At 39.5% G+C, this 23,338-nt stretch overlaps 1 protein-coding gene across 1 annotated transcript in view; it reads right to left on the bottom strand.

The window, feature by feature from the left end:
* The window catches only part of agtpbp1 (ATP/GTP binding protein 1), a 30,916-nt gene that overhangs the window by 58 nt on the left and 7,520 nt on the right, over positions 1–23,338 (bottom strand). The window contains 28 exon segments of the mRNA XM_034691291.1: positions 1–2,261; positions 6,598–6,749; positions 8,034–8,210; positions 9,160–9,249; positions 9,251–9,291; positions 9,984–10,114; positions 10,334–10,514; positions 10,938–11,088; positions 11,721–11,865; positions 12,013–12,100; positions 12,340–12,488; positions 12,751–12,840; positions 13,036–13,078; positions 13,081–13,118; positions 13,585–14,248; positions 14,251–14,377; positions 14,542–14,636; positions 14,639–14,657; positions 15,310–15,410; positions 16,223–16,264; positions 16,470–16,647; positions 17,579–17,787; positions 18,089–18,126; positions 18,284–18,377; positions 18,530–18,661; positions 18,919–19,065; positions 19,441–19,504; positions 20,034–20,101. The exon segment at positions 1–2,261 is cut by the window's left edge and continues 58 nt beyond it. Of these exon segments, the coding sequence (XP_034547182.1) occupies positions 2,081–2,261; positions 6,598–6,749; positions 8,034–8,210; positions 9,160–9,249; positions 9,251–9,291; positions 9,984–10,114; positions 10,334–10,514; positions 10,938–11,088; positions 11,721–11,865; positions 12,013–12,100; positions 12,340–12,488; positions 12,751–12,840; positions 13,036–13,078; positions 13,081–13,118; positions 13,585–14,248; positions 14,251–14,377; positions 14,542–14,636; positions 14,639–14,657; positions 15,310–15,410; positions 16,223–16,264; positions 16,470–16,647; positions 17,579–17,787; positions 18,089–18,126; positions 18,284–18,377; positions 18,530–18,661; positions 18,919–19,065; positions 19,441–19,504; positions 20,034–20,101 (3,635 nt within the window). The 3' untranslated portion in view covers positions 1–2,080.

The following is a 23,338-nucleotide window of genomic DNA, read 5'->3' on the forward strand; positions in this document are numbered from 1 at the left end:
TTACATCGACTTAAAATCACCCACTATCTCTGATTTTGTTTACCTCCAAATAAATGTAAAATATAAAGTAGCATCTTGTTGACATCAACTTCTAAAGACCAAAAAGAAAGACGTTACAGCACACAGAACTCTCAGGAGGGGACGGACATTATTTCATATATATATTCCACATCATGTATCATGTTCACACACACAAACACACACACACACACACACAGGCATCAACAGTAAGGAGTTGTGAGTTTTCTAAAATGTCAATGAGTAACATGTAAAACAAAGAAAGATAAAAAAGAAGCTTAGACAAAAATATAAGAAAGAGGAAATGGAAGACATTTGAGAGGGGTTGGAGAGAAAATTAGCAAAGGGGAGTGAGAGGGGATAATTAGATTGAAAAAAGAAAAACACTGTAAGCGTATTAACGGATCTGAATGATGGAATAACTTACACTCCTGCACACACACATTCAAAATGCCACAGATACATACAGGTTTCATCCCAGAAACACTATTCAATAAATTACCAAATAAAACCAGAAAAGTCATGCGCTAGCTGTACAAACGTAACAGAAAAACTCATCCAACAAATAAAGAAACAAACTACTTTATACTCTCAATACAAAGCACCATCTGTTTTTATGCAACAGTCTCCCCTACGCAAATCCACAAAGTGTACACACAGATTTGAGGAAAGGATAAGAAGGAAACTAAATTCCAGTACAATTCTTTAAAGCATTGAGCTTTAGGCTGGAGTCTGAGAACTTCTACTGAGGTGACGGAAGTTGAGGTTTTCAAACTGTGACAAGTTCTAAAGTGACGTTAAGCTGTCATTCAGTATGTTTTTGTTATGTGAGTATATCCAAAGTGCAAAAAAGTTTTCTGCTCTGCAGCTCATCTGTTTGTATATCTCTTCTCAGTCTAACATTATAACACTGTCTATTATTATAATCCACGAAACACTAACAGTGCATGTGGATATTTTACATTCCATCTTTATATTTTTACTGCTGTGCATCAAACCAAACCTGCCAATGTTAAGTTTGTGGTGTGTGATTATATTTGTATTGTTCGAGGTGTGTCTCCATAAAGACGTGAACATTCTACATCTATGTTATATACATAGTTTCCATTTTGGATTAAGCAAGGCAAACAGCACATAAAATATGATTTGACCTTGTGTACTACGACCAAGAAGAGGAAGTGAAGTCACAGCTAAAGTGTAGTTACATCTTTGCATGGGTTTTTTTTTTCTGCATGACACACCTGGGATGTCTGACGTTGACCTACATGATGCAGAGCTGTTTGGTCATCCCTGCATCCCATTTAGACACCTTGGCTTTTCAGAAAAATGGGAAAGGAAGGAAGAGGGGCGAAAGAGACGAACAAGGAGGGACTAAACAAGAAAAGGAGTAAAAAGTTAAAGCGCCTGTTTAGACTTCAAAAAGAAGGAACAGAAAATAAGAAGGCAGGTTGGTTGCACCTCTAAGCTGGTCAGTGGAGGAGATCCAGTTTCCCTCTATCACAAGGAGTGTTTTTTTTTTAAAACACAGGGTCACAGGTGAGAGAGGTTTAAAGGACAGTGCCTACACATAACACTACCCCAGCTATAGTGTGAGATCAGCTGTAAAAAATGAGCAAGTGGAAAAGGGTTCCAGTTAAGGATCAGCGGTGCCTGCTGTTTGCTGCTCTGGCTAGCTGTATGTGAATCTCAGAGGCTATATGGTGTCTGAGGTCAGGGGTTAAAGTTCATAAGGATCTCAGAATAAAGGTGAAAGGTGAAAACATTCATTGGAACCCATGTTGATTCCTATAGAGGGCTATATCAGCCTGTCTGAAGTGAAAGGCAGGTGGAGTATGCAACTTTAGCAGAAACATAGTTGGGATAAAAGCACCTGGGTGGTGCCAGTGAAGCCTACGTACCATCATAAAGTGTCTATACAATAAGCTATTTGTTACCAGTCAAAGTGAGCAGTGTGGGGTGGACTATTTGACCTTCAAAGGTATTTTAAGGTCAGCTAACAATCTGAGCGGTGGTTGTTAATAAGCCCAAATTGTCAGGTATACAGGAGGTGAACTTCTCAGCACTAGTCTCTGTGATTTGTGTCAGAGTCTGACAGTGGTTCGAGGTGATCTGGAATCTCGTGGACTGTGTTAACATGTTCATTTTCAGGTTCAGCGTCCTCATCGTTGCTCTCTGCGCTGTAGTCTATCGCCTCCAGAAAGGACGGCTCATCCTCCTCCATCACATAGGTTGTGGGGCTGCTGCTGCAAAACAGAATAAAGTAACACAAATGTCAGTTTATTGTGGATATTTCTCTTTTCATGGAGTTAATGAGACCTGTTACAGGGAAAACTCCATTAACAACCTGCATTAGGATATTAGAACAAAATTCTTTCCTGCAATTAGTGAATAAACATTCTGTAACCCCTTTTAAATCAAATACACATTCTTATGTACTTCATCCTATATTGCTCTCATGCTACCGTCCTCCACCCTGAGCAGGCGAGTCACTGAAAGCTCTCTGATTTCACAGAGAAAAACACAGCAATGAAATGTGTTTGAAATGGGTTTCATGGTCCATGAAAATGGGCAGTTTAAAAGCCCCCAAAACAAAACATAGCATGAGACATTCATACAAAATGTAGCGCTGTGAATATTGCAAGCATTCCTGGATAAATATTATATTTATTTTATGATTCTGCAATAAAAGACAATGAAGAAAATGACAGAAGTGATCTCATAACTCAACTTTTTCCCTATGTCGGAGGAGATCTTTGAAATTTGAATAAATGCTTGTGATGCTATCATGATTAATCCATTGGTCTTGCAGGATTTATATTCTGTGGATCAATGAGCCTGCCTTCTGTTTGTTTTTTTCTCTCTATGTTGTATTTTGTTGGTGAAAAGCACTGGGTGACTTTTGTGAAAAGTGCTGTTAAAACTTGCTTACTTACCGACTTGCTGAAGATAACATGATTTAGTCTGGCTCATAAAATGCAAAACTGCTCATGAAAGTTTCCCAGAAGTCCAAAGTAATACTCATTTGTTGCTATAAAAGATTTCAAAACACACTGAAAGCAGCAATCCTTAATTTGGGGTGCTGTCATAGATAAACAAGTTAACTTATCTAGAATCAAAATGGTACTAGATACATTTTTAATGACTAAGTTACTCTTTTAGCTTTAGAAACATGTATGTAAATAAATCTTTTTCTTTTGTTTTGTTGTTATGACATAATTCAGTCACCATGTTGTTGTTTTTTTTTACCCTTTTACCCTCTTTTTTGTTGTTGTTTGTCTTTCTCCCAACTGCTGTTGTTAATTACTCCCCCAGTTTTTTCTTTTCTTTTTATTTATTGAAGCAAATACACTATTCTCCTGTTTTATGCGATGCATATTTTGCATTTGTATGAATGTTACACAAAAACATTCAGTGTAATAACACTGTATATCATAAAAAGAGATAAAGGCACATCAAAAATATCTAAAGCATAATCCAAGGGTTTAGTTAATAAGAAAACGATTCACTTCTTAACAACAGACACTGAAAGTATGACAGTATAATTTATAATAAAGTATATTCTAAATCTTAATACAATTGAAGCTAGAAACAAACTGCTAGTGTGCTCTGACTGGTGAGGCTGTTTTTTTTCCTGTGGGTCTTAATGGTTAAATGGTTGCTGGTTCTTGAGGTTTTAGTGGCTTTAGTGGGTTTTTAATGGTGTTAATGGTCTGAAATGTGATCCCTTGGAGACAGTCGATCAAGGGGCTCAGACAATGATCTCCCATCGAGCTCAGTGGTGTTTGAGTGCAAGAGAGAGAGACACAGAGAAATAATGCGTCACTATATGTACAGTAAATGTGGATGAATAATAATCTGTATGGATGTGTGTGTGTGTGTGAGTGTGTGTGTGTTTGTCCAAACAGATAATGAGAGTTGGGAGTCAACCATTACAAGCCATTACAGAAAAACCAAACCCAATCTCTGCTTTCTTTGGGTTACATTTTCTGCATCAACCAACAGCTGTTCTGTCAGTACAGAGTAGTACTGAATATAAAGAACCATATTACACTGAATGCATTATAAAACCCCCAATTAACTTCATTCCCATGAGCACAAACCTTCGGCACCCACACATGTATTTCTCTTTGTCTACCTAACACTGACACAAAAACACTACCATGCAAGTACCGCCTATTTACTCACTCTGAGACACACGGTTATTTGCAGGCGCCTCCCAATGGCTGCAATATCATTGTTGTGATGACCTATTAAATGGTAAGTGGTACCATACCAAGCCCCACGCATAAAAACCATAAACCCAGGATGAGAGCAACCAATCCCAAAGGACACTCACGCACACACGCACACATACACACAGTCCCTTAATGATCAGACACATAAATGATGAATGAATATATCAATATGAGAGTAGAGTAGGTTAGTGAGAAAGAGAGGAGGACTGGGAGACACTGGGAGAGACAGGAGCATTAAGTGGTTTAGAGTTTAAAGCCTTTCTTTTATATCAAGTGCTTTAACAAATCTGTGGTCGGGAGAATGCTGACGTTAAAAAAAAGAAAAGAAAAAGAAATGAAGATAACCTTGGTGGTCAGAGCAGGGTTGGGCCAAGTTTAATAATTTATTTGCGGTGTTGACCTGGAGAACAATCTTATCCGTGAAGACGTCATGTCCCCGAACATGGAATTTTAATAGAGTTGATTTGTTGCACAGTAGAGCCATGTGGTCACCTGTGTAGCAATGGATTATCAACTGGTGCCTTTTCTTAAGAACATATGGATGACAACTTGAGAGATTTCTTTCAATGACTCTGTGTTCAAAATCTGTTCATGCTTTTAGAGCTAGAGCTTTATGTTCCTCTTTTACCTTTATGATTTCATTTCTGTGTTTTTTGGCCTCCTAAAAACACACACTAAAAACAATAAACATTGGTCCAGGGTATGATTTACCTTATTTTAGTAAAGGGGATGTCATTGACCATAGTACTTAACTTTTTTCTACTTTGCCAAACTTTGAGAAAACACATGTGTCTACGTAGAGGAGGGCTGCAAGTAACAATTCATTTCAGTATCAAAGACTGAATTAATTAATTAACTATTGGATCTATAACCAGCCGTAAACACTCTCACAAAGACAGAATAATTATTACCCCTGTTTAGAGTGCTGCAACTCTCCGTTATCTACATGTGCAATCTATTTATTTGTGTGCAATTATCAATCACTTCATCTCACTCCTTGAAATGTGTGTCTATACCCATCTTATTAGTTCTGTACATATGTTTTATCTATTAGTCAATGCATATTTCATATTTGTATTATTGGTTCTGTACATATTTTTCTAAGGATACACTTATTTACTTACTATTTGATATGCTCTTTATAATGTCGCACAATCCACTTTGCTGCTATAACACTGTAAATGTACCCGTTGTGGGACGAATAAAGGATTATCTTATCTTAATTCATAGCTTCTATGTGAAGCTTATCAAATGTCAGAAAGTTGTGAGGATGTTTTTCAAATGAGAGTCTCAGACCCTGAGATACTGAATTTACAGCCATGAAAACTCACAAAAGTCGCTCCTCAGCTACTAAAGTTATTCTCTGATTCATTCTTAAAAGACTATTTTATTTATAACTAATCAATAGGGGGTAATACACACCAACTGATTTGAAAATTTAAAAAATTTACTTGTGCTTTGTCTATACCTTTTCTTTATCGAGCATACAGAGGAAAACAGAGACGAGAGCATTAGGTTGAGAATTTGAGTCATTTGTCAAGATGAAACATCTTAAGATACACTGTCCCTTGAACTCAGAGGCATGTTTTAAGTGAATAAAGAGATGTTTTGTCACAGACCACTTTTCATTTTTCTCTTTCATACTTTGATTCATTTGTTCAAGCTAAAAGCCACTGCACAGGAAGGCAGTGTACTGATTATTAGCATGTTCCATGTGTGTTTCATCTGCACGGTACCATCCACGGTTCACTGTGGCCCTGAAGAACCCCTCTGTGCAGGTGCTTTTTTACGCTCTCTTAGAGAAATAATGACACCGCTGAAAATTATTCATACCCATTCCCCTCTCACTCCTGAGTTTTCATTATATTCATCACATGGTGACAGAATTTCAATGATGTGCACAGCGGTCCTGTATAAATGCAGGCCTCCATTTGTTTCTTGAGTAGTGCTTCAGAGGAGATCCGGAGTGACAGTCACCGAGGGGGAACGTGTCTCAGAGTAGGGAGGGTGTTTAGTACAGATAAAAAAGAAAATAGTCTGGAACCAATTTACTGTTTTTCAGGTAGGAGTTACAGCTACGGGAACTCTTTAAAATCTCACATATCTCTGGAAGGTTGTGTGAGGATTCTGTCTCTGTAATACTGGGAGATAAAAATAATTGGTCCTTGACATCTGTTGTGTTACCCTGCCTTCTTGTTTCTATGAGACAACAGACTTAATTCCTCAACTGTGTATGTTTTGTTTGGGAGTTGTGAGATTTTAAGTCACACTTTCTACCTCTAAATAGTCTCACAGCTTGTCCCACTGCTTGTGTGTGGTGGTTTGTGTGCTCTGCTTTACTAACTTGACCACTTTAGTCTGCGTCCCAATGATATCACTCTCCAAATCCAGCAGATGTTGGTGGTTGCGGAGTCCTGTCAGCCTCTTTAACCTCAGCAGGGCCACGCAGAACTGAGCCCCCATCTCCTCCAGCTCTCTGGTGCCGATCTGAAGACCCTGAAGGGAAGACAGGCATGAACATCAGAAATAACCGAACCCTAACATGTTGACATGAAGTACTTGTAACACACAAAACATCACAATCATCACTTCTTCAATATAAAGCATGTACAAACACAATTAAATATATAGGAAGAAATTAATTGAAAGGTCAAACTGAAGTCTTCTCTAAAATAGCTGCAGAAGCTGCTCTGGAGCTTTGGGATGGGCTGTTCATCTTCAAACGCCCAATTCTCAATGCTGGAAATTCCTCACTTAGGAAACTTTTCATGTAGGAACATGATAATATACTTCATTTACAGGAAGCACATATTCAGCTACATATGCACTCACACCTGCAACCCGAACAAAGTCTTCACAGTGCGGTGCAATCATACAAGTAAATGAATACTCACTCTGGGACACACACGCTAACCCCGGCTCAACCTAAAAACTTTCATGTTCCTCTTTCCCCAGAGCAAAGCTAGGAACATCTAAACTTGGCCTGGCTACAGAGATACGCAGCCTGAATTCAAAAGACATTAGTTCATGCACATCTGGACAAATACTTCCCTGCACACCAGTGGGGGGCTAATCAGAGCCAAAATGGCTTCCTGAGACTGCCTCTGAATATGTTAAATGTTGACATTGGCAGAATTCAGCAGGAAGGAAATCAGATGGGATGGAGAGTGAGGGAGCGGAGGAGGAGAGAGAGGCAAAGGGGTCAAAGGAAAGGAGGAGAAAATAGAGCAGAAAAGGCAAGGAGAAAAAAAGGAAGAAAGGACTGCAGCCCCACCTGGTGGGCATTTGGAGACTGAAGGGAGCACCTCTCTCCCACTAACACTCAGGGATGGAGACACAATAAAACACTTGTACGATGCTTGAAGACCAGATGCATTTGCCAAACAATTAATTATCAACAGAATTTTGCTCAATATTATGAGTCTCGATATTAAGATCCTTTTAAATAAGGCATAGAACTTGGTCATTTTCCCTGTCCCACATTTTGGCTCATCAATTAGCACAAACATGAGTAATAAAAACTTCTGGGCTGCTCCGGTTTATGCACCAACAATAAATGACAACAACTCCAGTTGAAGTCCAGCAAGTTATCTCCATCGCTCCTCTCAGTTCCTTAATATGTGCTTATAATACAGGTAGAATTATGATAATTCTAACATAACATTTAACATCAGGAGCTGCACAAAGTGAGTATTAATCTGAGGGATGTGTTGCACCTATTGACACTGGGTAGGTCTTTTTAAGCCTGAACCTTTTAAACGATAATAAACACATGCTTACCTTGTATTTGCCCTGATCACAGCCACAGAGCGTGCTCTCCATGGTGTAGCTGCGTTGTACTCCTATCTCTCTCCATACAACAACACGGGCGGTCGACTCTTTGGAGCGCTCCACAACAAAACTGCAGCTGGCCATGCTGAAGGCAGGGGCGATCTGGGACAGGATCTTGGGCAGAGCCTGAAAAACACATCAAAATGTTTGAGTGTTTTTATGTAGGTGTGTGTGCAATAGTGCACTGGGGGGGGATAATAAAGTGAATTTAGGAGTAAGGACAGATAACTGTGATCAACAAAGAAAGGATCAGACCAGCAGTATTGACTGCTTCAATCCATAATGTTTGCTGTGGGCTTGTAGCCTGAAGCTACGCTCTACCAGGAAACTACTGTATTGAACTGGCTTCTTTATTAGCATTCTGCTCAGTGAGGAATATTTTTTTTGCATTCCCAAATATAGAGAGGTATGAAAAACTGACACTGCCCAGAGCTGAAGAAAACACATCCTTTAGCACTGGCAGAGGATATTTAATTACTAAAATATGAGCAAGTTTGTAAGCTAGCAATGCATGTTAATAAATTAAAGAAAGCGCATTAGATCTGAGATCGATACACCGTTGGCTAAAGCCTGAAAAAAAGGAAAACCAAAGCGAAGACATAGAGGGTATTAAAAAAAAATTCTGTTTAACACAAGGGGATATCTTCCATCATGTTAGGAGGCTCACAAATACAGACAAGTGAGTGTCAATTTTTTAAGTAAAAAACATTAAAGGGTCATTTTAAATGGTGCTACAATCATTAAGAGAGGGAGCATCAATCAATCTTCTATATAGAACAGATCTGGAAATAAATACAATATTAGAACAGCTGGGTAAAGGTGATCTTTTTGTACTGTGTTCAATACAATCATAGTTCTGTGATCTGAAGCACTGCAAAGGCCTGAGGCGGACAAAATAAGTGACAGTGCATGTAACTTTCTGTGGACTGAAAGCACAGCATATTTGTGTGTGTGTGTGTGTGTGTGTGTGTGTGTGTGTGTTTGTGTGTGTGTGTGTGTGTCTGTCTGTCTGTCTGTCTGTCTGTCTGTCTGTCTGTCTGTCTGTCTGTCTGTCTGTCTGTGTGAGAGGGCTCACCCTGTATCCAAGGTCTTCCTGTAAGTCGCTGGACGTGGCGCTGATATTGGACTGCCAGACTGTCTCCTTCACACTGCAGCCATACATGAAACACATTCTTCTTTCTGGAATGACCGTGGTAGTCGCAAAACCCTTTGTATAAACAAGAACACACACACACACACACACACACACACACACACACACACACACACACACCACACACACACACACACACACACACCCACACACACACACACACACCCACACACACACACACACACACACACACACACACACACACACAATAAATAGAAGAGAGGAGGATCAAGTTAATAATGCCTATTGGATTGCAATTTCATTAAGACACATACAAAAATACAAATAAGGAAAGCAGAGACAGATCAAACTAACTGTGTAATCAGTAGAATAAACTGACAAAGCTGTAATTTATGTCTCATGTTAAAGGTACTAATTCATAGTTTCCCAAAATAATTTGGTTGTAGTTTCAGACGGGGGACAACATTTCACCTTGCTCTGCGTCGTAAATCATCAACCCTTGTACAGTACACAAATCTCCTGTAAGAGCTATTCCCATTAAATATTACTTCCTGCCACACAGCTCAGCACAGAGGCGAAAGGATCCTGTAGTTTATGGCAACTGCATAAACGTTTTAAACTAAGCGACTGTGGTGATTAATTATTGTTAATTTCGTGGACATGCAGCCAAACAGAGTGTGAAGCTGAACAGGAGAAATGACAGAAGAAGAGATTCTTTATCCTTCCCAAATGAAAGATACACAGCAACTATCAAAAATGTCCATCCAGTTAATTAGAGGTCATACCAGAGGTGCGCTATTTGTTGTGTGCAAGGTACTGCAGAAGGCTCTTAGTGTGGAAGATGGTGGGGTGGAGCTCTAGATTGGGGTTCTGCCACTGCCGATTCAAATCCTCTCCACTCAGAGAACAGCGATGACTACAGCAGAGAGAGACGGCAGAAGAGGGGGAAGAATATAGAGAGGAGGAGAAAAGAGCAACAAGCTAGAGCATCCTTCAAGACAAGATTTTGTGTGTTAACAGATATAAAGCTGTGACCAACGAGCAGGCCTGGCTTGAAGATGTATGCATCTTCAATGTGTGTACTTGAAAGCTGTGAATGTGTTTTTCTTTCCATCTCAGGCCTCTCATTACTCACTTTCCATTTATAACTCCATCAGGGTTGAGCATGGGGACTATCTTGAAGATGTAGGCATCTCTCAGGCTGGCTGCAAGCGGGCTGGTGCCCATCAGGAATTCCAGCGTGCCCTTCATTACCCAGCTGGCATTGGTCTCTCCAGGGTGAACTCTGGCTGACAGGAAGATCAATGGGCGATTCCCTGAAGAGGGAGAACGAGCAGAACAGGGCACAAACACAATAGAAGAAGATAGAATGAGAAAAAAGAAAAAGATTCTTGAATTTAAAGTTTTCAGAGCAGAGAAAAGCGATAGTGAGCTACTTCACACAGAAAACTATGTGGGAATAGGTGGTATGCCCTGGTTAACTTCAGCCTGTGTTCATGTGTTAATATTCAACCTTATGTGTTGCAGTTAGTTTGGTTGTTGCAGTTAGTGTGAAGAAACATTTGGGAAAGTTATTTGTGAATTTTTAAAGACATCAAGGAGGGATCACACTATTTAAAGATAGGCCTGGACACATTTTAATTTACTATAACTAAGATTATATTTCACAATTGGTCCTCTTCCATATAAAGAATGAGCTTCCATCATTCCGTCATCAGTAACTGCTGTGGTTTACTTACTGAACTGACAGATGTGATCATTGGAGTTAGACTCTGGCATGGCAGTGATAGTGAGAAGGGGGCAGCTGTTTCCCCCCAGGGTTTCACACAGAACGTCCTGTCTCAGGTAGATCTGAGGGGTCCTCAAAGCCTCCAGTTTGGACAGATGCATCTGAGGATACGATAGAAAATAATACATCACATATTTCACTTAACTACGTTAACATTCACAACTTCAATTACAGCCTTCATGCCACTTGACTTTTTCACATTCCCTCCTGTATTGTTTCACTGGCTATTCATTAGGCCACTTGTAATGGTCATTCAGACTGAAGCACCCTTGGTTGTTTGTGTTAAACGCAATTCTGCAATTCTGTCACTCTGGATAAAAGTCAGACAGTGTATAATCAAAACATAACCATTTACATAATGAGTGTACAGTAGTTTGAGAGCACGGTACACATCTGATGTAGGAAATTGAGGACATATAAGTGACAAAACGGTGGGAACAAACAGTGGATCTGTCAAGAAGGTGCATCTGAGGACACACCAGGGTTTTTGGAGGTTTAGCAATAAAAGAAATAACAACTGTAAGAGAACATGAAAGCACACAGTACAACATGGCACAAAATAATCTGTTTTAAAATGTGTAAAGGTCATAGAGAGGTGTTTTATTACACTGGGAAAATGTTTAAAATTAACAGTTATGAAGAGAGAGAAACCATTACAACACAGTGATATGTTATAAGAATGCGATAAATTGTTATTGGTTAGAGACTGTGTACAAATTAAAGGCTAGCATACCTTAAGAGTGGAGTATGTATAAGGGAAATGATAGGCGAAGTAGCAGACATCATCCTTATGGCTGAAGCTCAGGCTGAATGTCATCGTATAATAAGACTTTCCTTTTTGACCACCAGCTGCAATGGAACTCCTCGCAAAATGATTTCTATGGAGAAAAAAAGACAATGTGGGTGGACAACAGCATAACTGGAAGGCTGCATGAACACAGTGATCTTGCCTCATGCACCTGTAACAATTGTGTTGTAAACTTCTATTTATATTCCCAGGTGTTTTGCATATTGATTGTACCTACTTGTAGTAACAGATGTCTGTTCCTGTTCTGACCCAGCGTGGCCTTCCACTGATTGCCTCCTGTACAGAGTACATCAGCACCTGCATGCCTGCACACACAGATGAGACACACAAGGAGTCAGGCACAAGAGCTAATAGAATGTTTGATGCCTGATAGTCAAGCGAAGAATCATGCTAGTGTGAGGGTTTTTGACAAACAACTGACAGATCTAAAAAACTCTTTCAGAAGTTTACCGTCATATGATATTTACAAAAATACATCAGATGGAAAAAGACAATCTTTTGGTTGTATGAATTAGTTCTTTCCAGATATTTCTGTGTATCTCACCATAGTTGAACTGGCTGTTGGACTTCTCACAGTTGATGATGTTGAAGCGGTAAGTTGTTCCAACTCGCATGCCGCTCACCTCAAAGTAGAACCACTGGTGGTAGTGATTACTGTTGATGTCTGAATTCAGCACTAGGTCATACTCGTTTCTAGAGAAACACAACATTATTTTCAAAGATGCACCCAACAATAAGGAACCATTAGGTAAACTTATTCATGCAAAGTTGACCTTGACTTAAAGAGCTAAAGGTGATGAAAGATCATGCAAACTGCACATCTTATTTATCCTCCCTGAGCCTGTCTCTTGGGAGGCCAGACTGATATTGGAGCCAAGATCGAAAAGAGAAAGGATCTGGTGAAGGATAACTCTTGAGCCATTTTCTCTCATATAATGTGACACGAAATACTTACTTTCTAACTTGAATCGCCTTCCTGAGGTTGCCAGACTCAAATTGAGAGTTGAACTTCAGGGATTCACCGTTGTCTTCTATCAAAGGACAACTGACACACAACAAAGACAACATTTATAAGTGATAGGTTAAAGAAGATACTTTAATCTGCTGTGTTAACATTACAGCTCTCAACATAATCAGAAAAGGGACAACAAAAGCCTCTGCCACAGAGGCTGGACGCCAGTAAGTGTTCAGGATGAATGCTTTTATGTTTTTAGATTCAGACTCATAAAGAGGAGCTCACCTTGGAATGTCCAGGTCGTAAACTACTTTATCCACAATATCATTGGATGAATCATCCTCTCGATGTCCTGGAATATCTTAGTCCTACAGGATTAGATGCAAAAAAAATCAACAACATATTTTTGTCACAATGGATGTACAATCTTTTCCAATAAAATATACTGATCATTAATAAGGATAAAAGCACTTCCCTTTAAACAAAAAGTCCCTTGCCTCTCCACTAATACCTTCCTTACAAATCAGAGTGTAAAATGTAAACTGCAGGCCCAGAGATCTGTCATGCAGAAACCCACAATGTAACGATTTGATTGCATTCAGCTGTTCATATAATTCCTGCATGATAATTTGACTCATAAGAATTCAAACATAACTTATGCTGGGACTTCTAAAGGTCTCTCAGGAACCCAACATTCATTTGATTGTTTCAAAAGCTAAGCAAAGCTTCAGAACTCGTGTTTTGCTTTCCACTTGTTTACCTTCTATGCTTTTTTATAATCTGTTTACCTACTTCTGTTTGCATACTGAAACAATTTCTCCTTAAGGCTCTCACCTCTGAACGCCATAAACTCTCTCCAGAAGGGGTTCCCTAAACGTTGGGGCCACGTGGCCAAAGTAGTCCGGATAAGCCACTTCAGCATACCGGGGTACAGAGAGTGTTCCTTTCACCATCTCCACGTAAAGGTCAGGGTCATGCAGCGGGAGAAGCAGTGCCGTGTCTGGCACCTCGAGAACGGCTCCTTCCGCTCCCTCATCCTCAGCACCCTCTGAACCACAATCTGATCCCCAGTTGCTGCCTCCTCCTCCCACACGCAGAGCAGGGATACCCCCCAGGAGCAGGGGAGACTGTATGTGTCTTGTGGCATTGACTGGGGACTCTTCTTGTTTGACTCCCTTTCTTCCCCCTTCTTCTGTGCTCAGAAACACATCCTCTTCTAGAGAGACACCCTCCAACACGTTAACTAGTTCCCGTTCTATCACCTGCCCTTGAGGAGGAGGCCTGGTGAGGGAGGACAGTGCTGTTTGTGTGTCGGGGGAAGGAATGTTTGCCTTCTCTTGTTTGTCTTGGTCCTTGGTGAGGTGGATGGTGTCCAGTTCTAAAGGTGCGAGAGGAGCAGGGGGAGTGGGAGTGGGTGCGGAAGGAGACGGCAGGGTGTGTTTACCTTTGGTAGAGTTGCAACCCACCAGAGAGCTTGATATGGGGACATGTTTTGGGACAGGGCCTGAGCTGTGGGCACTATGATTGGCCGAGAGGGTAGAGTTGAGGCTGATGATGACGATGAGAAGGTTGATGATGAAGATGATGATGTGGTAGAGGCACTCTTTGAGCAATCAAAGTTATAACCCTGAAAATATGATTCATTGATCAGAAACACTCGTGGTACAATTAAAAAGTACAAAAAAAAGCTTAATAGAAAGAACTAACAATCTTTCTCCTATAATGAGTACATCAAGTCAGTTTGATTGATGTTGATTTGAAAGTACTTATTGGTCTGAACCAAATGCTGACCTGGAAGTCTTCAGAAAGCTCCAAGAAGAACCTTTCATAAACTCGTAACTCCTCAAAAGGACGTCCAGGGCTCTTTTTGGGATGCAGCTTGTTAGGTCTGTCTCTATGTCGTCATTCTGCCGAAAAGACAAAAGGAAAAAACACTTCATCACACATAATTGTAAATTTTGCAATGTATAATATGTATGATATTGAGAAATTAAATAACGATGAGAGCCAATAACAGAAGTATTTGTGTTATTTTAAGTGCCTCTCTGGATTGCTTTAATAGAATCAGTTATCATTAATGCTTCCCAGGACCTTTTGACATCTTTTACATTGTGAAATGAAATTGTTTGCCTCAATCTAGTGAGTTATGGCTGCCCTCTTCTGGATATTTGGATGAGTGCAACAACAACTCTGACTCAGCTCTGAGAAGTTCTCTCCCTACAACAACCCTATCAGACTCCATCATTAAAAAAAAAAAAAAACAGGACGAAATATCACTAACTTCACAATAAAGTTTTGATCTATTGTTGAGTATTAATATGTTAGGTAATTAATAAAACAGCTGGTATTTTTAACAAGTCATTTTAAAAGTTAATATAATCAAGAAGCTCAGCCAATTGTTTTTTTTTACATCATAACCCTAAGTGATCTCAAGATGAAAAAATGTGTTATCACTATCATAATGTCTGCCTCTATAACAATGCTGTCATACAGTATAAATAGAAATGTGTAACATCATCATGTGAAATACTGCTTGTGCATGTGAGTGCTGAGTATTACTGCAGTGAGCTGATCCTTCTCATCTTCTTCATTTTCAGTTTCATTCTCAGTGTCTGCGTCCGTCTCCTCATTATCATCACTTTCGTCCACCACATCATCCACTGGGTACACACACACAAACACAGAAGTTATGAGGATTCATGTATGTATACTTCCCCTTTTTTTGCCAAAACAAGAAGTGTATTATTTTTCAAACTGTGTGTCAAGCTTGTAAATAAGAAGCTGATTAAAGCTAAACTGATTTGGACATGAGGAGAGCAAATTAAATAAAAAATAGCAATATGAGCTGCTATGATCCAGAGATGAGTGACGGACCTTCAGGAAGAAAGAAATGCATGAAATATTATAGTTTATGAGAATATTTAAAAGAACTGTAAGCAGAACTCACCAACAAGTCATTGTAAATGCAGTAGCATGTCATTTTACATTGCTTTCTGTGGTAGGTCTTACTGATACAACACAACTTTGCACAATTACAATGACAACTTGACAGTTACTGGATTAGCAATGCAAATTACAGCTGTCACAATGATGGTGCATAAATATAACTAAAAGTAGGACATTGACTTAAATAAATACTATGATCATGAGCAGGCTCAATGAGGCATACTGAACATGAAGAAGAAGAGGGTTTTGGTCAGACAGACAATTTTTATATTCTTAATCAATGAGTGAAAAAAGTATTTCACCACCTGTGGACACAAGGAAGTCAATTAGTTGAACACAGAACAGAGTATGAAGTCTACTGATGAGTAAGAAAGTACTAAGGAATTATGCCAAGAATCTAAAAAAAACGATCTCAGTTCCTAACACATGTCATGTGTTAGAGAGTGATGATGTAAGATGAATGAGAAAGCAGCAGCGGTGGGTTTAAGTATTATGAGGATGGAGTTGTTTCTTACGTACGTCTTACCCTTTTTTAAGGGCTTGTTGAAGAGCTGATGAGTTTCCTTCCTGTAGGCACATTGTGTGCAGCAGCGTCAGGAGTGTTCAAATTAAACTTAAATCAGGTGTGTTTCTTTAAAGATTATTTCTAGGATGGCAAGAAGGGTCCATTTGTCCTGCATAATTGTCAGTGAGAGCTGTGCGTGTACACTGTGATCAGCATTGGCACACTCTAGTAAAACGTGTGTGTTTATGTGTATGTCCTGTGTCCTCACCCCCAGGTGGCTGGCTGTACAGCTGTGCCACAGGCCCTGCAGCAGGTACATGTGGCAGCTGGTAGTGGAAGGCTGATTTGATGGTGGGCAGAGGCAGACGGTTCTTGGGGAAACACTTCCTCATGATGAGACTTGAAGTGTTGATCAGAGGATCCAGAGTCCGCACTGGGAGACACTCCTAGAATTAAAACCACACAGAAAGTAGAGAGTATTAATTTCGTTAACGAAATTATGACGATAAATGTTCGTCAACGACTCATTTTTTAATGACGAAAACGAGACCATGACGAGCTAAATGCATCACTGATAATAAAAAAACTCTGACGAAAATGTCTTTGATTTTGTTGACAAGACGATGATGAGACGAAAACATTAGTGGCCAACCATCGGACATTCAAAATCCATGTTCAGGCTGAGTTATTATCTGAGGGGCTCAGTGGTACTTGGTCTCTTCCTGCAACAGGTGTGCTTTATGAACCAGCTCTCCTAACCTCCATGCATCTGTCTCATCTAATTTAATCCAGTTTGGTGATACATCAGACACATTTAGTAAGTTTGGTCAACTCCTAGTCATCAAAGATGCAGATGCATTTCGGAGTGCCATGACTGGACTGTCTGTCCAGTGCCCCTGTCACTGCAGGTGCATTCAAGGACCGTCGTAAATGTGCCAAACAGCCATTTCATGGCATTTTTCTGTGAATCATGAGAATCAAATACAGTCACAGAGGTCACATCAAGAATGTTTTCTTTTTACATGTTAGAGGGCCAGGTTGAATTATTTAACTTAAGATATTACACAAGCAAAAGTGTTAAAGAAGTGTTGACGATTTTAACACTTGGTATAACCATGTTACCAGTATCTGATTGAATCAAATGAATTATTTAAGAGTGAAGATTTTTTGGCAAAAAATCAAAGACTAAAATGTTTTGAGGTTTTCGTCGACTAAAACTAGAATAAAACTATAAAGGGCTGAAAAAACAAAATGTGACTAAAAATAACAGGCAATTTCGTCTGAAGACTAAGACCAAATCTAAAATAGCTGCCAAAATGAACACTGGTATGAGTGCTTAATACATAATAGATTAACAGTTTACTTTGTGTCACTCACCATAGACGAGTTGTAGAGGACCCTCATGCCATCAGCGTCTATGAAGGCTTTCCTTCCCAGCTTGATGTTTGTGATGTTCCTGAGGCAGACGAGCAGCCCTTTACGTATCAGCATGTGGCGATGCCTTGTGTCATTGCGATGCCAATCAAGATACAGAACTAGTAAGATAGGCACGTGTCCACCATCCACTGCCCGACGAGCATTAGTCTCTGCACAGGGAGGAGAAAAGAAACACTACAATGTGTACTTAAAGATGAAGAGAAGAACAGAAAAGTACAATTCTCAAAGAAAGTAAATGAAAATAAAGTGTAGGGTAAGTTTGGGATTAGGTAACTGGACATCTTTGTAAATGATCATTCACTGTGTTTCCTTCAAAACAGAGAATCAATGGAGGACAGGGAAAGGGTAAATGATGATGGAGTTGAGAGACATTACAGGGCACAAATTGTGATTAAAGGCCTCATTAAACTACTGAGGAGCCAAAGTCATGTTACAAAGCAAATTACTCACTAGATTTGAGCAGAGCTCCCAGTGCGTCCAGAGCTACCCTGTTGATTAAGAAACATGGCAAAGGGGTTACATGGTCTGCTGAACGTAAGTTCCTAACAGATGTTAAAAGACTCAGCATGTGAAGCTATGGATGACGCTTGCTTGTTATCACACAACATTCATGCTGGCTTTTTTGTTACAATCAGCTGGGCTTACTTGAGCAGGCTGGTGTTCTTCTTGCTGTATGGCGCGATAATCTTGAACATGAGCTCCACCACTCCGTTCTTGCCCAAAGAAACAGCGTTCACTGCTTTACAAAAACAGACATCAAGAAAATATCAAGCAAAAGTAAAATTAGACATAAAACAGTTATATGTTTGTTTTCAGGATTTATTCAGTTTGATGCTGTGTGATATTTCTTGAAAGGAAATCATTTGAGTATAGGGGTTTAAGATGACTTACAGTTGGCAGAGTAAACCCTGAGAACCTGCAGGCAGGGCAGAAGCAGTTTGGTGTTCTGCAGGTTCTGTTTCATTAAGTTGACTGTGACGTTCAGAGCTCCGCTGAGACGTGCCTTCACACCAAACTTTCTGTCTAAACACACACAGGTTGTACAGTCAGTGAGTATTCAGAGGATGTATGATTAAACGGGCTTGGCATGTTTGATAGGTGACCACATATATGTGCTTCTGTAAGTAATGGGTAATGTAGCTATAACTTTAATTAGGTTTATGGGGGAACTCAACAGGTCATCTTTAAACAGCACAGACCGGACTTAAGTCTTAAAATGATGTAAACAGCAACGAATGAGAAATTCATAAAACTGCAATCAATTTTGGCAGAAGGCCTACCTTTAGGGCCAACCTTGGCCAGCAGTGAGTGAAGCTGCAGCATAAGTTCCTCACTGGGGGGCAACTCTTTACTTGCAGAGATCAGAATCTGAAACAATATCCCTGTTCCTCCTTTAGATACAAATACTCCCACCCTGCGACCCCTGCCTAAGACAGAAAACAAACAATAAACAGCATGAGATGGGATGTAACATCACACATGACTGGGTTAAAAGAACACGGCTAAAAGAAGTAATTGCTTTAAAGTAACAAAAGTAGTAGCAAGTTTGCATTTGAAATCATTGATGGCGCAAGTCTGCCTGCAATGTCGTCAATAGCAACTTAATTTTACTCCCAATGTTCTATAAAAGTAGTGCAATGAATTGTTTAGGCTTTTATAATACATTAAATGACAACTCACATTATTTTTTTTCAAACTGACAACTAAATGAAAATCATCTATTAAGAGTGAAAAGTTATCAGCTCTCAAATTATGGAACTGCTCATCATTTATTCCTAAAAGACAAATAAAGCTGCACTCACCCACAGTCAGCAGCTCACTCAGAATGTACAAAATGTTCAGAGTAGTCTGGACATCCCTGGAGCTCTGTCAAAGCCACAGACAATACAAGTGTTAAACAATTTGCATGTATCCATACACTTAGTATTATTGAGATCTGTGTAATGAAATGTGTTTTTCTCTCTAAAGGACATACGATATTTAACTTGTTGTACAAGTTCTGCCAGATTATTTCACAGCTGCTTGTTCAAAGGCATGGATGCACCTCTTCTGTCTCTGCATGCAAGGTTTTTAGTAGTTAGCACAACTAGGAAAAGCTCGTATCCCAGTTATCTATTAGGTTTCAGAAGGAAGGCTCTTGAAGAAATAGTTAAACATCTGGGTGCACACGTATTCATTTTACACTGAGTGTAACATGTCAGGCTTGATATTAGTCTCATCCAGTAAAATTAAAGTTTCCACCAGCAGAGGGTTAGCTTAGCCCTCAAACAGGTGTGTCTTTGATAAAGAGCAAGCTTCTACCCTATCAATTTGTATAGGCCGAGGACTGTAAGCTTAGTGTTTAAGTGTCATGTTGTGAACTGTGATGTCCCGTTGTGTTGATAAGTGAACTGACCTCCAGTGAAGCCAGGATGACCTCCAGGCCACTGGAGCCTTTGGACATCACCTCTTTTCCAGTCTTCTCTGTAAAACAAAAATTTAAAACATATATAAATGCAAAGTGCTGAATCTATCAAAGCAGCTGAGAGGTTTCTCACACCAACACATCAAGGTGACCCAAGCACAGCAAGTTGTGTCAACAATGAAATACTGAAGGCCTGGGCCTTGCATTACATGTTGTGATGAATATTCTTCAGCATTCCACAATAAATACAGGATCATAAAAGCCCATTTTACACCGTGTCAGATTTAGCTTCTGGACATGTGAGCTTAAACTTTCTCCTTTTACCCAGCTGTCCGACTCAACAAGTGGTTTAGTTACAACTCCTCCTTTGCCCTTCTTTTTCTCTCTTTCACCACCTCACCAACATACTGTGTGCTTTCCCTGTAATTTAGGAGCTGACAGATTCCTGAACTCTTTGTACAGGCCGCAGTGAGTCTGACCTGTCCTGAAACAAACGCAAACTCTCCAAGCACAAATATAGGACAGATAGTTGGTAACAGATACTACAGTCCATTAACCTTTTAAAAATAACTTGTTAGAACCAACATTTACTTCTGACTTCTGCTTCATATTTATGTGGTCATCAACTTTTGTGTACGGTGGGAAACTGAATCAGCAACATTCCCACTATACATGGAAAAACTCTTTTGAGACTTACAATACTTGGTGTCCATATAACGCACAGGAGTGGTGCATGTGTCTATCACTGCACGCTGTCACTGATTATAAACACATCAGAACAGCAGGTCAACAACAGCAGGTGAATATGGAAATAAAAGGTGTCTAGCTGTCACTCTTTATGATTATTGATACCTCAGGAAAAAGCAGGTGAAAGACCCAAAACATGCACACACATAGACTTTATTTGAAACATAATGGCATTTCAATAATAATCCTAAAACAAAATCTTGACAAACTTTGCTTTTCTTCCATTACATATTTAAGTAATAACGTATGTATAACAACACATGTTCGTCAAGTAGCATAATTACATTTCATACAGTAAAAATATTTTGAATTAATGTGTAAGTTTGTATGCATGTATACCTACATAAGCATGTATTAGAAGGACTGTGATTCAAGTCTCAAATTAACGTATTCATTTTGATTAATTGCGCTATTAATAATCATTGCACACTATAAAACCTGCATGGACATGTTGAATATTCACTCCTGCAGATTTTGAATATATAACAGTGTTAGCTTTGAAAAATAAACAAAGCTGTCTCCCTCTTTCAGACCACAACTGTCAAGATCAAAACATAAATTGCATTGCATTCATGTATGTATGTATGTAAGTATATGCATGTCACTATCTACTGAAATATTTTGCAAATGTAAAGTTTATTTTTTAATTGTAAATAAGTGTTGTAATAAGAATGAACCCCTATAATGACTCTAAAATTAAAACAGATAGCCAGCCCATTATTATTAGCACAGTATATATGACATGTAGATGCTTTCATTTAAATGCACATTATATAGTTACTGCCACTATGGGGTCTTTCAATTAGTTTGACAATGTCTTGAAGAAGCAAGGGATTAACCACCACTGCTATCCTTCTTACATTACAGCAGACTGCTGAGATGGTTTACCGGCTTTCACCTCCCTGATGAATATATTTGCAGTACTTTCCTTGAAGACAGATATTTTACCGTTAGTTTACCTTAATACCAACTGTTCTTGTCTGTCTTAATATTTATTAGTTATTAGCCATCTTAGGTTAACAGCTAAAAGTAATTTGCATGTACTTCAGAGTTTTAATCAGAGGTGTTTTTTTAAATTCCATTTCCACTATCACTTGACCGGAGACACAAACTAAAAGATTTTAAATATTTGTGCTTCTTGAATTGACACCATACTTGATGCTATGATGAGGATTTTAATCAGACACATTAAACAAAGTTCAACTCAACCAGTTACAATACCTGAAATATTTCATCATTGTGAACCCTACCTGGGTCAGGGGAGACCCCAGGTGGATGGTATCTCCTGGTGTAGTGGTACTCCATTTCATAACAAAAGATACAAAATTCTTCAGAGCTTTGGTTGGAAAAAACAAAAATTCAAACCCAAAATTCAATGTCTCTGGAGTCTTGGAAAGACTCAAGGGGTTTGCCAGTTTAAGTGAAGTATGGAGGAGACTGCTGCTGTTTCTCTAACCTTAGAATAAACTGCTCAACTGGCCAGTCCACAAACTCTAACTGTGCACCAGCACACTGGACTCAGGGGGTAGGGCACAGTAAACACAGTAATCACTCAGCACCTCCTCTTGCACGCTACCAGAAACTAAATCATCAACTGCTTCTGCAGGAAACTGACAACTGCACAGGAGAGCTCTCGACAGGCATCCACTCTTTCTTTGCCCCCCACCCTCCTCTCTGCTACTCTGCACCGTGGGGAAAAGGAATACCTCCACAATATGAAATGAAAACAGATACTAAAAAAAGAGAACTGTTGCTACCAGGACTTAATTCATTCTCTAATAAAACAAACCAAAACTGTGAGGCAATGTCTAACTTATTATGAAAAGTATGATTTTGATTCAACATCTACCCCTGCAACCCCAGTCTCCCTTTTCTTCATACTATCCTTCTTTCTCTTAGAATCTCTTGACTGCCTCCTAAGCTCTTAAGACTCTGAACATGAGACAAGAGTACAGCAAAATATGTCATGGGGTGTATAGTTACTGTGAACAGGGTCATAGACCCCCAAACTAACGTCACACGCATGGACACCTAAAGTTGAAGCTCCAGGCGGGGTGTTACAGACAGGCCAACAGCAGACGAGAGAGGAACAGCTGACATACATATCATGATGGACTGTGTCACAGACAGAATGGTTTCCACTGTGCCCATCAGTCACGATGGATTAACCAGCTTAACAAGTGTCCTTCTTTTGAAGTGGGAGGATGCAACACATTGTGGGCAGAGGAACTCCACGGAAAGTGAGAGGGAATAGTTCAAAACAAATTCAAAGCATGCCAGTAGGCTCAGAATACTAGGTGATGAACTCTCAGAACTCTTCAATCCACAAAAAGGAACCTCTAGAGGTGAACTCAAGTGATGAGATGGCATTAGTTCACATTCTTCCTTAAAATAAAATAATACAACAAATAAAAAAAGAATTCAAATATTGCAATAACTTAAAATTAACATTCAAGTTACATCTATAATAAAAAAACATGGAGTTTAGAGGTTAGCATCTAGAAAACAGTAAATACTTAGTACCTTCAGCACTGGAGGAGCTAGCCTTA

This window comes from Notolabrus celidotus, chromosome 9 (genome assembly GCF_009762535.1).
Source record: "Notolabrus celidotus isolate fNotCel1 chromosome 9, fNotCel1.pri, whole genome shotgun sequence".
NCBI lineage: Eukaryota > Metazoa > Chordata > Actinopteri > Labriformes > Labridae > Notolabrus > Notolabrus celidotus.